This window comes from Paroedura picta, chromosome 9, assembly GCF_049243985.1.
Source record: "Paroedura picta isolate Pp20150507F chromosome 9, Ppicta_v3.0, whole genome shotgun sequence".
NCBI lineage: Eukaryota > Metazoa > Chordata > Lepidosauria > Squamata > Gekkonidae > Paroedura > Paroedura picta.
In genome coordinates, this window is record NC_135377.1 from 50,879,464 (window position 1) to 50,893,959 (window position 14,496).

Consider the following 14,496-nt stretch of genomic DNA (forward strand, 5'->3'; position numbering starts at 1 on the left):
AGCTGCATGCTCCACAGCACTGTGTCCACACGGGGGACACATTTCAGCGGGACACCTCGTGTCCCGCTGAAATGAGTCCCCCTGGGAAACAAAGCAGTGGAAGATTAGTTCTACCACACGGGGAGCGGCCACATGTTTCTTTTTATTTTGCAGGAAGGTGAACGCAATCCCCTCTTCCAGCATAATAAAAATAAACGGCCCATCTGCTTTGCAGCATGGTAAAGCACCGCAAATCCGACCAGGGCATTTTTTGCCTCCTCTGGGCCACTGTAGGACAGGGAGGATCCTGGCTTGGAAGGCCCGGCTTGTTCCTGTTCACATGGGCTTCTCACAGGACAGGCCCTGTTGGCCCCCGCAGTGGGCTTAAGGGAACTTGGAAAATTCCACATTCCCTTAGCCAGGGGCTTCTGTGGCCTGATTCACAGCAGGCCCAGGATGGCGGTGGCCTGGCAGCAATGTCGTATGGAAGTGGGGATTTGTCCCGCTTCCATATGATTACTCTCTCAGCCTTTACCACCCATGCAGAATTGGCCTGGTATTTTGTTCTTTTGAAAAAAGCTTTCTTCTACATGTGGAATAAGTTCTTTCGATCATGGTCCCAGTCTGAAACTCTGGGTTAGGGGAAGTGCGTTTTGTCTTATACTATCAGGATCCCATTGAGTTTACAAATACATACTATTTACTCATCCTCAGGCAATCCTGCTAACCTTCCACAGAAAGGTTGGGATAACAGATAGCATTACTCTTTGTCTTCAACACGTCTGTATTCAGACCATCAGGAAACAAAGACTGAGACCTCATTTGCATGCATTTGATAGTATGGGAGGCACTTTCACATTGTGTGATTACACAATGCTGGGTAAAGGTAAAGGTATCCCCTGTGCAAGCACTGGGGCATGTCTGACCCTTGGGGTGACGCCCTCTAGCGTTTTCATGGCAGACTCAATACAGGGTGGTTTGCCAGTGCCTTCCCCAGTCATTACCGTTTACCCCCCAGCAAGCTGGGTACAATGCTGGGATACGTGTATAAATAAAGGACCACTGAGTGGGAAAGACCCACATATTTCTGATATTGACACATCTATTTCATACAAGTGGGATGGCACTATGATGAAGCATATTCTTTGCCATTACAAGTCTGTACATTGGACGTGAGTGTCAGGAGATGACCCATGGCATGTATTTCATATCCCAAATCAGTTTGTCACCATTTTCCTCTTCTGAGGATGACAGACTCTGTTGCAATTACAAGTACCAAGGGGGATCCATAGCACCAGCATCATGGGCAGGATACCACAAACCGTAAAGTAGATCTTTCTAAGCCAGTGGTTCTCAACCTTCCTAATGCCGCAACCCTTTAATACAGTTCCTCATGTTGTGGTGACCCCCCAACCATAAAATTATGCAAGTGTTTTTTCACAGAAATTAAACCGAAACTGACCAATGGCATGAAGATCTTGCTAGTTCTGCAAAGATGACCATGTGTGGTTTCACTCAATTCTGTCCATCAGAGCCCTGCATGCTTCCTGTTATATTGTGCATGATAGTCCTCTACAACAGTGTTTTAGGTTTCACGAGCAGGCAATGGGTAGGGAACAGCAAGGTACTTGCAGTTTGTAGCATAGCACCCTACATGTTTATAGTATGATCAGCAAATGAGAAGCAATGTGTGGAAAAACTGAACCACAATCATGGTGATGATGGCGGAGAAATGGCAAAGGATGGGATCAGGTGAGATAACATTGATAATGCAAGGTTTTGTACAAAATTGTTTACACATCCGATTTCTACCTTATCCTGTCTCATTCTCTGGAGTAGTATCATTGGATTTCCCATTGTTCATTAATGTTACATCAGCTCTCTCTTGACCCAGTTCAGGATGAGACAGATGGTTTGTAATATATTACTGAGACCATTATAAATAATATCTGAGTGCATATTTTATCATAGGCAATTCCAGCTAGGTTCTCAGCATAGCATCAACCAGGATCAGTAGTTAGATCGAAGAATTTTACTTACTCCTTATCCCTGCAAGCCTAACAGCTAAAAGAGGTTATGAATTCTCCCTGAAAAATTAATGCTCCTAAAAGGGGTTAACATCTGTTGTGAAGGATAGTAAAGAAAAAGAAATCTCTCTCCAGAGATCTTTTGAAAGCTTTTGCCATAGACAGAAAATATTTCTTCCTCTTTCTTTTAAAAAATGTTTGTTCTGATTTGACTGATTTTCTTCTTCAAAGAAAATGTTTACATGTGGAGGGGGGGGAACAAAATACGGTAAAAAATAATAGTTTGGTTGAAGGCTTGCTCTGCTAAGTCTACAAAATACAGGGTGGGTTTTAAAAAATTGTTAGTAGTAAAATCAATACTATGTGATTATTTTATAATTGTATATAGTGAGCTATTGATTGTATTAATGCTATTGTGTTTTATGTATTATCATTATATTGTGCACTTTCAAAATTTTCAGTAAGAAATTGTTTGATGAGTCTACAACCCTCCTATAGGTGTTTACTTTCAAAATTTTCAGTAAGAAATTGTTTGATGAGTCTACAACCCTCCTATAGGTGTTTATTTTATTTTTGTTAGAAATGTAACCTTTTTACTATTACAAACTGAAATTACAAGTTGTACGCAAGATATTGGGTGCCAGTTGTGCTCTGCTAAAGTCCTATGAATCCTTAATCTGATTCTTGTGCTACAGGCCCCACAAATCCTTAAACTGGGTCTGCTCATGGGGTCTCCTTATTCTTTAATTAGCTTATTAAATTGTCAAAGTAACATAATTTATATACTACATGTATATAAATATAAATACATCTTTTCCAAGGGTCTAATACACCCTTTATTGAGTCTGCTATGAATACACTGGAGGGCGTCACCCTAAGGGTCAGACATGACTCGGTGCTTGCACAGGGGATATCTTTACCTTTACCTTTAATACACAATAATTTACAGAAACACGAAATATCCCTTAGAAGTAAACCAACTCAACATTCAGGTGAGTTTTGCATTATTTACCTCTTTAGCACTTTTAATTTTGGCCAAGAATGTGTACAGTTCCATTGTTTCTGCAAACAGCGCCCGACATACTGCCTGATAATGAGTTGGTGCATCTGATCTGGTTGGAAGATGAGCAGCACAGAGCTAGGAAAGAAAATAAGAACAGTTATAGTGACTCAAGCATGACCATTCTTGCTCTGTACAGAATTTTTAAGCTATACCAGGGAAACTTTATACAATTTTATATTTGTATTAAAACACAAATGCATCATACATTGACAAGGTTTTTCTTATTTCGTCATCTAGCAGATATGAAATTGTTTTAAATGGTTTACAGAATTGTGCATTAACCAAGAATGGCCGGTGCTGCAATACCATTAACTTCTCCATCAGCATGTGTTTTATTACATTTGTATGCCGCCTTCCCCTAATGCTCAGGGCAATTCACATGGAACAGAAACAAAGAACAGTACCTCAAGCTCTGTGACTATATCAAATAAAGGTAACAGTAATAGTAATAGCAATAAACAGAGAAAATAACATTCTAACAATAAACAGTAAACAATCTAACAGACCCAGGTTGGTTAGCATATGGGTTCAAGGGAAGACGGTTTGGGGGCCCTGTCAATGTTGTTTGGTTTCGGTCGACCAAAACTAAATGCCTGGTGGAGGAGCTCCCTTTTGCAGGCCCTGAGGAACTGTTTTAGTTCCATTAGGGCCCTGATCTCCTCTGGGAGCTTGTTCCACCCGGTAACAGCCAGGACAGAAAAGGCTCTGGCCATGGTTGAGGTCAAATGGACTTCCTTGGGGCCAGGGAACACTGGCTGGTTGGAAGTTTTGGCCTTTTGTTCTAGGAATTGCCAAAAATAGGATGGAAGGATGGAAGTTCACAAACATCAAGAATTTCACTCAGCTCATATGCAAAATCAGTAGGTTTCTGCACAGCAATTTAAGTGGTATGACAACAGCTGGCAATGTAACCTTGTCAAAATATATGGAAATAATATTCAGAAAGCACATGGATTTTAGGACTCATTTATTTCTGAGAAAAAAAATAAAAGTGTAGTTTAAAAGAAGGGGAAGCAATGACAGTATCACACTGCATGCTTTTGCCAATCAGCTGAGAGTCTAATTATGCAGGAGGAAGTGCTGCATGATTGAATATCTGTGCAACACTTTTATTTTCTGATCATTTGTGGGCTGCCTTGAAAGCAAGCTGTAGCATTCACTTTCTGTTTAGACCTGTAAGAAGATTACAGCATTTCCATCTACCTTCAGAGAGTGCAGGCAAAAAACAAAACAAAGCAAGCAAAAAAGAAAAGTAAACAGAAGAGTCTTGCCAACTGCTCTGTCTGGGTTCATTCTCATTTGACAAGCTCATCTGGCCAGTCTACTGTTCAGAGATCACAATTTAGAAGACATCAAACAAAATCTCTGGCTTCCTCTGAATGTACTCCATCAAGGATGAAACCAATTTACAACAAAATATTCACAACTGACTGACCTGTCAGAGCTCACTTGGCTCTTGCAAAAACATTCTGCAAATAAAGACACGAAACCTGCACCACAACTGCTTAGTCTGAGTAGGACCAGGGTTCAAAAGATAAAAGCTTTCCCTACTTCTAATTATCATCTGGGGGGGGGGGAGTCTGTTATCACTACGCTCTTTCTTCTGGTTAGTGAACAAAAAATTCCCATGGGATCTAAAAGACCAACTATCAATGTTACTCCAAATAAGCAGCCCCCCCTCCAAATACTGGATGATTATGCTTGTCATGGATTTGCTACAGTAGGGGAACCAAATGCATTTTACTAAGTTGAAGTCTGAGGCACAAAGAAAAAGCTTCAAATAAGCACCTTACTTTAGTTCCTAGAGATGGAAACTGGCCATACATGATTAAAGTGAGTGTTATCCTTTTGGCTGTTATGCACTGCAATTCCATACCTTTATTTCTTTGTTACCAACAGCTGCTGCACAACTACAATTTCTTCTAGTCTTTCCTCCTCCACCATATACAACTAAGCTTCCCATATTTCCATACCACAAAATGACCTAAGCGCCAAACTATGTATGACATTTGCCTCATGGTCACCATGACTTGTAGCATGATGCCCCCTGAGCTTGCAAATGGCCTTCGGCTACAACTCTCTGTGGCAGCGATGAGGAAAGCATAATGTGTAAACTGGCCACAAGAATTCACATTCTGGATGGTTGTGCTACAAAGAGACCACTAGAAAGGCAGCAAGAGTTACAGACAAAATGACAGATTGTTTTATTTTAATACATTTTTAACAGTAGCCTTCAGGTGAGACTACAAGAGATATTAAACATCATAGAAACTGGTAGAATACACTGAGAATTTATGAATTGTCAAGAATATGTTTAATTACTAGCTCTGTCATTCTTTAGAAAAATTATCCCATAGAACAGGGGTAGTCAAACTGTGGCCCTCCAGATGTCCATGAACTACAATTGTAGTCCATAGACATCTGGAGGGCTGCAGTTTGACTACCCCTGCCATAGAACAACAGTATCTGAATTATAAAAGGTAGGAAGCAGGACAAAACACCCTCTGACTGGGGGGTCACCTAAACAATATTGGATTGGTTATATGATCCTTGTCAGGAGTCCTCTGAATTGTTCCAGTTACATGTACTTCCAGAACCATCTTGGATTGCTCAGCATGGCTCTGAGAATTCTCCCATGGATCATCACCATCACCATCACCATCACCATCATGCAAATGGCCATGAAAACTTTTAGAGAGTTCTAAGACAAACTGCTCTGTGAGAACAGCTCTAACAGGACTGTAACTAGCCCAAGGTCACCCAGTTGGCTGCATGTGGAAGAATGGTGAATCAAACCTGGTTCTCCAGATTAGAAGCTGCCGTAAACCACTACACCAAACATGGGTGCTGATTATTGTTTGCATAATATTTGTAGCCAAGGAACTATTGAGAGTTTGAAGAATTTTAATACCAGGGGAAAATGTCATGCTCCAGGGTCTGTAATGCTGACAATACAATCCTATGCAGAATTACTCATCCTAGCCTATTAAAATCTATGGGCTTAAGTTAGAACAACTCTGTACAAGATTGTATTTCAAGTCTCCACAGATTTGCCAACCTCCTGGTAGATCTTGGAGATCTTCTGAAATTACAAGGGATCGCCAGGATACAGGGATCAGTTCCCCTGGGAAAAATGGCAATTGTAGATGGCAAACTTTATGGTATTCCATATATTTTAGGTGAAATCCCTATCCCAATTCTCCCTTCCATGGACACCTCCCCTAAACTGCTAGGCATTTTCCAGACCAGATCTGGCAACTCGGTCTCCATTATGTATTTACGAAGCATGGAGAACAGAAGACAACCAGGCTTGGAAAAACTTTGTAGTAACTGGAATTTTCCACAATAAAAAGAAAAAAACCTTGGATCTCAGACCTGTTGCAGATTCAGTTACACTGATACACAACAGTAAAATGATTCCTAATTACTGTTTTAATAGAATCACATTAAAAAACAAACAGAAATAATATGAAACAAGCAGCAAAATATTTAATTAAAATTAGAGGTAACCTACAAGAAACTATCCTTTAGCAGCAGGCTCCCAATCACAGGCAATCAAATTGACCGTTATTTCCACACACACCCCTCCAGATACTGCCTCTAATCAGTAGAGCTAAATCTTTTAAGGACAACAAAATCTGTGTTCAGGGATGAAGAGAAAGGATTGACTTGCTGATCCTGAAGTCCAGATTATTTGCTGTCTTATCCAATTTGCCTGGGTAGATCATTACGCTGACAGTGAAACTGAAAAATGCCCCATACTGCTTAGTGAACTTACCAGCTGCCCATAGTTGGGCAGCAAAGGGGTTTGCTCTAGGTGTTGATGGACTCATGGACAGATCAGTTCAGCTCTGGAACTGATCACTCCAACTTGGCTGTCTGAATGCCAAAGGCTAGGCCACCTCAGTAAGCAGTTTCATTTTGCTTACTTTGTGATGATCCCTGTGCCTTCCAACTGCCAACATAGCGATGTATTTGCATGCTTCCATTTTTTGCAGGTAAAGCCTCAAAGCTCCAACAGGTCCTTGCTACTAGTTCAGGGTCTCCTGAGCCAGCAGAGTGTTGCAGGTGCAAGATAAGATTTGGTGCAGGGCCACAAATTCAAATAACGAAGAACACCTAGGTTCCAGTAATTAAGGTAATACAAGCAGAGAAGCAGGATAAATCATTTGTGGGAGCAACTTTTGCAAACTGCTATTCTGTCCTCCAAAACTCTTGATAAAATAGAGAATTGTGCGAGCCTTGTTACTAATTGTATTTATTTTTCAGAGAGAGAGAGAGAGCTTTCCTTATACCTGCTTGGCTAGTGGACCTTTAACCCCATCCTCCCTGCCTCCTTGAATGGAACATCCCACTCCCAGACCTGTTGTGCACTGGTTAGTTAATCCTGCTTTATTACTTTGCCATCTGGGCCTCCTGGAAACTCCTGGGCAGAGTAAAAACATCAGGCACTGGCCTGACATGACAGGTGATTTATTCCCTTGCCTGCCTGAGACTGGAGACCAGGTCAGAACCACCTTGAACCGTGACACCAATTTCCAGCACTACTACTACTTTACTGTCAGCAGTAGGTATCAGCATGGAAATGCAGAACTTCTATTTTATGCTGTGCCAAACACACAACTTTTAGAAAATTATCTTGGATACCCAATTTGCCACCAGAAAAATCCAAAGCATAGAAATTATGTTATGATTTGAAAAGCAGCTTGCCATATCAACTGCTGCAGCTATGGCAAGTACCTAAGTTATACAGTAAACCCTCATTTCATGGACTTCTTTGTTGCACAACATAAAATATTTGCTCAGCTTTTAGTACTGATCTCAGGAAAGTATAATTAAAATATATCATAGTAGTTAAATTTTGGTGATAAAATGTAATATAATGTTGAAATCCCATAAGGAATAATACTTCCTCTCCATCTTATCTGCGAATAAATCACATTGATGTTTAAACTATTTAAAAATTTATGAGCCAACTAACTTCCAACTTCACCCTTGCTTTCAGCCACATCTGTTCAAGTTAACTGTTAACAACCAAAAGTAATTGTGGAATTAACAATTTGATACTACTGAAATAGAAAATATAAACACTCATTTGAACAACACACCAATGAAAATGATAATTTAAGCAGTTACTTCATATAACATAATCTAAAATGTAATAATGGCTCATTAAAACATTACGTATAGGATATGACATGGCAATAATCCTAAATGCATACAATCTTAGAATACATAAAAAATAAGGGAAAGACCAATACTGCCACCTTCAAACATTACCAGAGCAATTCTAAGCAGAGTTAACCACTCTAAGCCCATTGAAATGCCCCTTGGCACTTGGATTTTGTGTGCCTAACTGAAAGGAGGTAGACATGCTAAGCACATACAATATAACTATCCATGACCACAAGGCTGACACTCCACCTTCAACAGTAATGAGTTTTGCTTTCTTTTTATCTGATGACATAGCTAGCTTATGTATAGTACTGATACTGATAAGTTTCAAAGGTAAACAAAGAGAAGAGACCAATCACGGGTGCGAGGAACCTTTTACCCCTACTCATATGCTGCCTTGTCATTCATAAGCAGCTGATCTTCATAAGCAGAACTGGCTGTTCCAGAAAAAGAGCTATGCTAGTGACAGTACAGTCTGGTACACTGCAGCATCTGGTGGTTTACATGCCTTACTGGAACCAGAAGGAGGAGGCTCTGCTTTGTTTTACAGAGGAAGAGTGTAGTTGAATACTTGGACCAGATGGCAGCTGTGTATCGGAAGATCTCACCAATATACCATTAGCTGCTTACCCCTACTGTATTTACAGATGTACTAAATTAGGTAGTATGTGCCTTTGATAATAAAGTTAATAAAGCAGGGCTGATACAAATAAAGGGACAAACAAAGCAAAATCAATTACTGACACTAGCCACTACACTGCAATACTGCACAACTTTACCCATTTGTTGCCAAACAATGAATGCATTTAGGATCTTAATCTGATAAGCAGAGTTCTCTGTTAGGAGCTCGTAGGAAAGTGGAATGTGATGAAGGTGTGTGGGCTGAGGAAGAACATTACATCAGTACTGTGGTGAAATTCCTAAAAGGACTATTACTCATTGGAATGACTGCAATGTGTTGCCAATAACACAAAAAAAGAACAAAAATAAAGCCCTGTGTCACTTTAAAGGGCAGACTCTGAACTACAGTAGGGCTCAAAACCAGGAAGAATGTATTCTGTAGAAACCTCTACCAGTAAAGGAGATAGAACTGTTGATGGGAATTATCTGTAATAGTCTGTCACAGCAGTGGTCCCCAACCTGCGGGCTGTGGCCCGGTGCTGGGCCGCCAAGGCCATGGCGCCGGACCGCGGCTCCCTCTCCCCGCCCCACCGCAGTAAAAAACTTCCCAGGCCGCAAGCTTGCGGCCCGGGAAGCTTCTTACTGCAGGAGGGCGGGGAGAGGGAATCAGGGCCGGGCCGCGCATCGCGCATGTACAGCCTGTGCGGGCGCGGCCCGATGTGCGGGCGTGGCCAGTGCGGGCGCGGCCCGATGCCCTGCCGGTCCCCAGCCTCGGAAAGGTTGGGGACCACTGTGTCACAGGACCTCATGCCTAGGGTTTTAGGTGTGGCCTGGAAATTTTTCAGAATTGCACCTGATCTCCAGAATACAGAGATCAGTTTACCTAGAGAAAATGGGTGCTTTTGAGGCTAGACTTTATGGCATTGTACCCCCCTGAGGATATATAGGAAATGCAGACAAATCTCCTAAATGAACTTGCACTTGTCCCAACAACTGCATTTGTCATGGCAACAATGGTTAACCTAGCTGTAGGCATATGTGAGTGAACATAAGAAAAGCCACACTGGATTATGCCAGTGGCCTATCCGGTCCAAAACTCTGTGTCATACAGTGGCCAAATAGTAGTGTAGGATAGTCATCCCCAATCCCCGGTCCGGGGACCGGTAAAGGTACCGGTCCGTGAATCAGTCGGTACCAGGCCATGGCTCCTCCTCATCCCCCTCCCCAGCTGCTGCCTCAGGGGCTGCCCTGCCACTCTGCCGCTGGGTCTTCTTTTGGGCTGTCCATCGGCCGGCATGGCAGCGCCCCCCTGTGGGTGATGGGAGGTCAGGGGCGGGATAGCAAGTGGAGCAGGGGCTCAGGGGTTCAGGCGGCAGCAATGTCCCTCGGCAAAAGACTACACCCCCCGGGCCTCAGTAAAATTGTCAAGCGTTGACTGGTCCCCAGTGATAAAAAGGTTGGGGACCACTGGTGTAGGACACAACTGATATTCTGTCTGCTTTTTTTGGTGGGGAGCAGGAAAGATCTAGAGAGATGTGTAGAGATGTGTGAGATGTCAACAGCACAGTAAAATATGAGAAAAATAAAAAGGATTATGAATTAAAAAAAACCTGCCCTAAAACAGGATTGAATTCCTATTTAAAGATGTTGTATAGAACAGTGGTCCCCAACCTTTCTGAGGTTGGGGACCGGCAGGGCATTGGGCCGCGCCCCCACAACGGGCCGCGCCCCCACATCGGGCCGCGCCCGCGAGCCGCGCCCGCGCATCGGCCCGCGCCCGCGCATCGGCCCGGCCCCGATTCCCTCTCCCCACCCTCCCGCAGTAAGAAGCTTCCCGGGCCGCAAGCTTGCGGCCTGGGAAGTTTTTTACTGCGGGGGGGGCGGGGAGAGGGAACCGCGGCCCGGCGCCATGGCCTTCGCGGCCTGGCAGCAGGCCGCGGCCCGCAGGTTGGGGACCACTGGTATAGAATGCTCCCTTGTTCTATCAGTGCATGTTAAGTAATCAGCTACAATTCTGTCTATTAGTTCACAGCCATTATTGAGCCAGGTATTAACTGTTTACTTTAATCCTCTTGCTTATTTGCTAACTCTTTGCTGCAGCACACATAAAACATGTTTCAGATTGCACTGTATTAACTGTTCAAGACATTTTGTAACAAGCAATTTCCCATGTTTTACTGCACTTGAAAACCCTTGTTTCATTTAGGAATCAAATCCTTTTTCTTATGGTGTTAATCACATGCAAATTAGTATTTTAGAAACATACATGAATGCATAGGTTTTTCCTACATCTGATGCATGATGCCAATAAATCCGGAGACAGACAATAAATTGATCATTTAAAGCTGGAAAAATTTCCCTCCCCACACTGACCATTTACGCACTGGAAGTTTCATGCTGGGCTGCAGGCTGGAGTTTTAGACATGGCAGGTTGCCCCACTTCTTCCTGCCCCCACACAGGGGAGCATCCCTCATCCACCCCCCATTTGTACCTCATCCACCCCCGATTTGTGCTCCTGCACGGGAGCTGGGGCAGTGACGTTCCCAGTGCATAAATGGTCACTGAGAGTTTTGCTGATATTAGTCTAGTGTGCTGTATATTTATGGCTGCATGTAAAATATTTGTTCTGTCACTGAAATTGATGATAAAGCAGTATAATGGTATTACCCATACAACTGACAAAGGTTTCTGTATACTATTCTAGACAATCCCCTAGGCATGTACCTTCCCACAAACACAGCAGAAGATAATGTTGACCAACTGAATTTCAGTTAAATGAGTGGGTAAAATGAAGTACAGTGGGATGGAGAATTGGCCTGCTCAAGCCTCTAAAAGCTTACTGTATCGTAGACCAACTGAGTTGTAGGGGGTAGTGTGGTTCCAATAATGTAACCCCTCCAACCAACAATTCCTCCTGGTTCGCAAGTTGTAAAAGTAACACTAAAGTAAGCTGAACTAAGTTGGAATCCAGTGGCATCTTTAAGATAAATGACGTTTTAGTCAAGGTATATTATAGGTATAAAAGTCTGATTCCATGAAATGTGTATATATCGGTTCCATAAATGAATACCCAACTATCAGGTAACAGAGGTTACTGTCCACCATTTACATTTCTGTTCTTTTGCCCTCAAACTACCTGCATGTTACATATGGAAAATATATTAATATGCAGTGATAGACATAATCCAACAAAGACATGTGCTAAAGTCCACATTACTCTGTGTTGGACAGGTTTGAGAATATGTCAACTATAATATCAGTACTGCATGTGAAGGTCCTGTACTTCAAGGAGTCTCTTAAATAGATAAAGGGACAAGGAACTATACCTTCATGACATCTCGATAAGACTGTATTACTTCAATATTCTCTTTAGCATTTTCATCTTCCACACCTTCATCCAGAGCATCATAGCCTTCATCTTTGTTCCCATCTGCTTCTATCGTATTAGTCATGTGATCAATAAGCTGTTCCAAGGGAGGGCTTAGCTCCCTCTCTTCATTCTCTTTCAAGCCATAGTCCAGTGCTTTATAAATAATAATTCCCAAGGATTCAATCACCTGAAAAAGAAAGATAAATTTTATATTAGATAAGTTAAGTAAATAGAGAGGTTCAACAGTCTGAATCTCATACTGATTTTTGTACCACAATTAATCAGTGAAAGTCATTCTCTGCTTTATCAAATGTATAAGCAGAAGATATCATCAGACTGGGCCAAAATTGTAATTTTGTTTCTTGTGTCAGCAGTTTTGAAAACACCAGAACTGGAAGGTGAGAGTAAACTGATAAACATGTAGTTTTGAACCACAAGAGGCTATTACAAAGCTGAGAATCTTGAAATAATGAGGAACAAGATTCCTGGGAAAACAAAGGGAACTAGAAATCTGGATACATTAAACAAAAGAAACAATGTAACATACTTTACAATAAATAGCAATATGGCTTTTATTGAAATCTCTTTAATTTATAAAAATAGTTCTAGAAGATCTTTCTCAACTTATTGGGTATTCCACACACAGACTTGTTGAGACCAGAGTGGGACCCAGTATACAGCTAGGGGTGGAATGGTGGGCAGAGGTAAACAAATCCCAAGACTAAATCCCAGATGGCTGAAGATACATGTTGCCCACAACCTTTGGCAACACCCAAGCACAAGCTTTCAGTGAGTCATCAGCAGAACAATTAAGGCAAACAGTCTATTACTCCATGCTTCCCTTCAGCCATGGACCAAATGCAGGAGGGAAGGAAGTGACTTCAGAAGATGGGAGCTTTTAAGTTATCACATAAACCCAATTATTCCATACTCTATACGCAAGGACCTGGGAACTGAAGGTTGAAGGAGAAAGGCAGCGAGTTCATTCACACCCAGCTCTTCTTCCTGATGGCTGGCTGCTCTGACTCCCCTCCAAATTCATTAGGCAGATGTCTGGAAGCAGTGACGGGCTGGCTCAAGCAGAGCCATCTGAAACTCAGTCCCACAAAGATGGAGAATAATAGGGGAACCCCTCCAGTACTATGGTTAGGTAGGAAGGGTCCTAGTGAGGAAGCGCAGTTGCCCTGCCTGGATAGAGTGCAACTATCAGTTGCACTCTCAGTCAGGAACTTGGGCGTGACCTTTGATTCACAACAGGGAACAGGTCACAAGAGTAGCACCACCTGCACCAAGCTAAAGCAACTACCCAACCTGGCCCCAGAAAAACTAGCCAGTGATGGTTACCTCTAGAATGGATGGTCACCTCTAGAATGGTCACCTACACGATGGTCACCTCTAGAATGGATTTCAGCAACTTGCTCTAAGGTGACCAGATTTTAACATTGGTAAAGCAGGACACCATTGACTGGGGGGTTCTTGATTAAAAATATGGTCTATATGGAGCAACAAAAATTTTCATAGAATGCAAAAATAGTATTGTAATATATATTTTTAAAATTTCAACATAAATACAATTTGCCAGGTACCCCCAGATGTCCCTCCAGAAGTGGGACAATCTGGTCAGCGTTCTCAAACGAACACACTGGAGGGCCCACACTCCAATAGCTGCACTGGCTGCCAGCTGAATTTCGGATCAGGCTTAAGGTCTTGGTAATCACCTTCAAGGCCATATGTGGTCTGGGCCCTGCGTACTTGAGGGTCTGTCTTCCTACTTATGCCCCCCCCCAAAGGTCTATGCTCCTTGAACACTAAAAACTTGGTGATCCCTAGTCCCAAAGAGGCGTGTCTGGCCTCAGCCAGAACCAGGGCCTTCTCCATCCTGGTTCCTACTTGGTGAGCTCTTAGATGAGATCAAGACTCTGCAGGAACTAAAACAGTCTAGCAGGACCTGAAAAACTGAGTTCTTCCACCAAGCTTTTGGTTGAGGCTGTTAGAACAACACCAATCCAGAAGCCCCCTCCCAATCACCAGCTATGTCCAACAGAGACAACTTAGAGCAATGCCTGACCAGCCACTGCATGTTATGGACTGTTGGAGTTGTCAGCTTTCCACAGGGCCTGCAAGACAGAGCTCTTCTGCCAGGCATATGAGACCAGAGTGGTACCCGGTGTTGCCATCTGAGGAACTTTAAGTTGATGTCAAGTAGGTTCCTCGCTCCCAGAAAGAGAGTGAGTTATTGGCCCATACTGAACAGAGAAAT

At 42.6% G+C, this 14,496-nt stretch overlaps 1 protein-coding gene across 5 annotated transcripts in view; it reads right to left on the reverse strand.

Moving 5' to 3' along the window:
• Positions 1–14,496, reverse strand: part of SPIRE1 (spire type actin nucleation factor 1) — a 105,355-nt gene that overhangs the window by 50,608 nt on the left and 40,251 nt on the right. For all 5 annotated transcript variants that reach the window (XM_077352802.1, XM_077352804.1, XM_077352805.1 and 2 more), the window contains exons 3-4: positions 12,193–12,423; positions 3,019–3,144 (exon numbers count right to left, since the gene is read on the reverse strand). In XM_077352802.1, the coding sequence (XP_077208917.1) occupies positions 3,019–3,144; positions 12,193–12,423 (357 nt within the window). The remainder of the gene's footprint in view (positions 1–3,018; positions 3,145–12,192; positions 12,424–14,496) is intronic.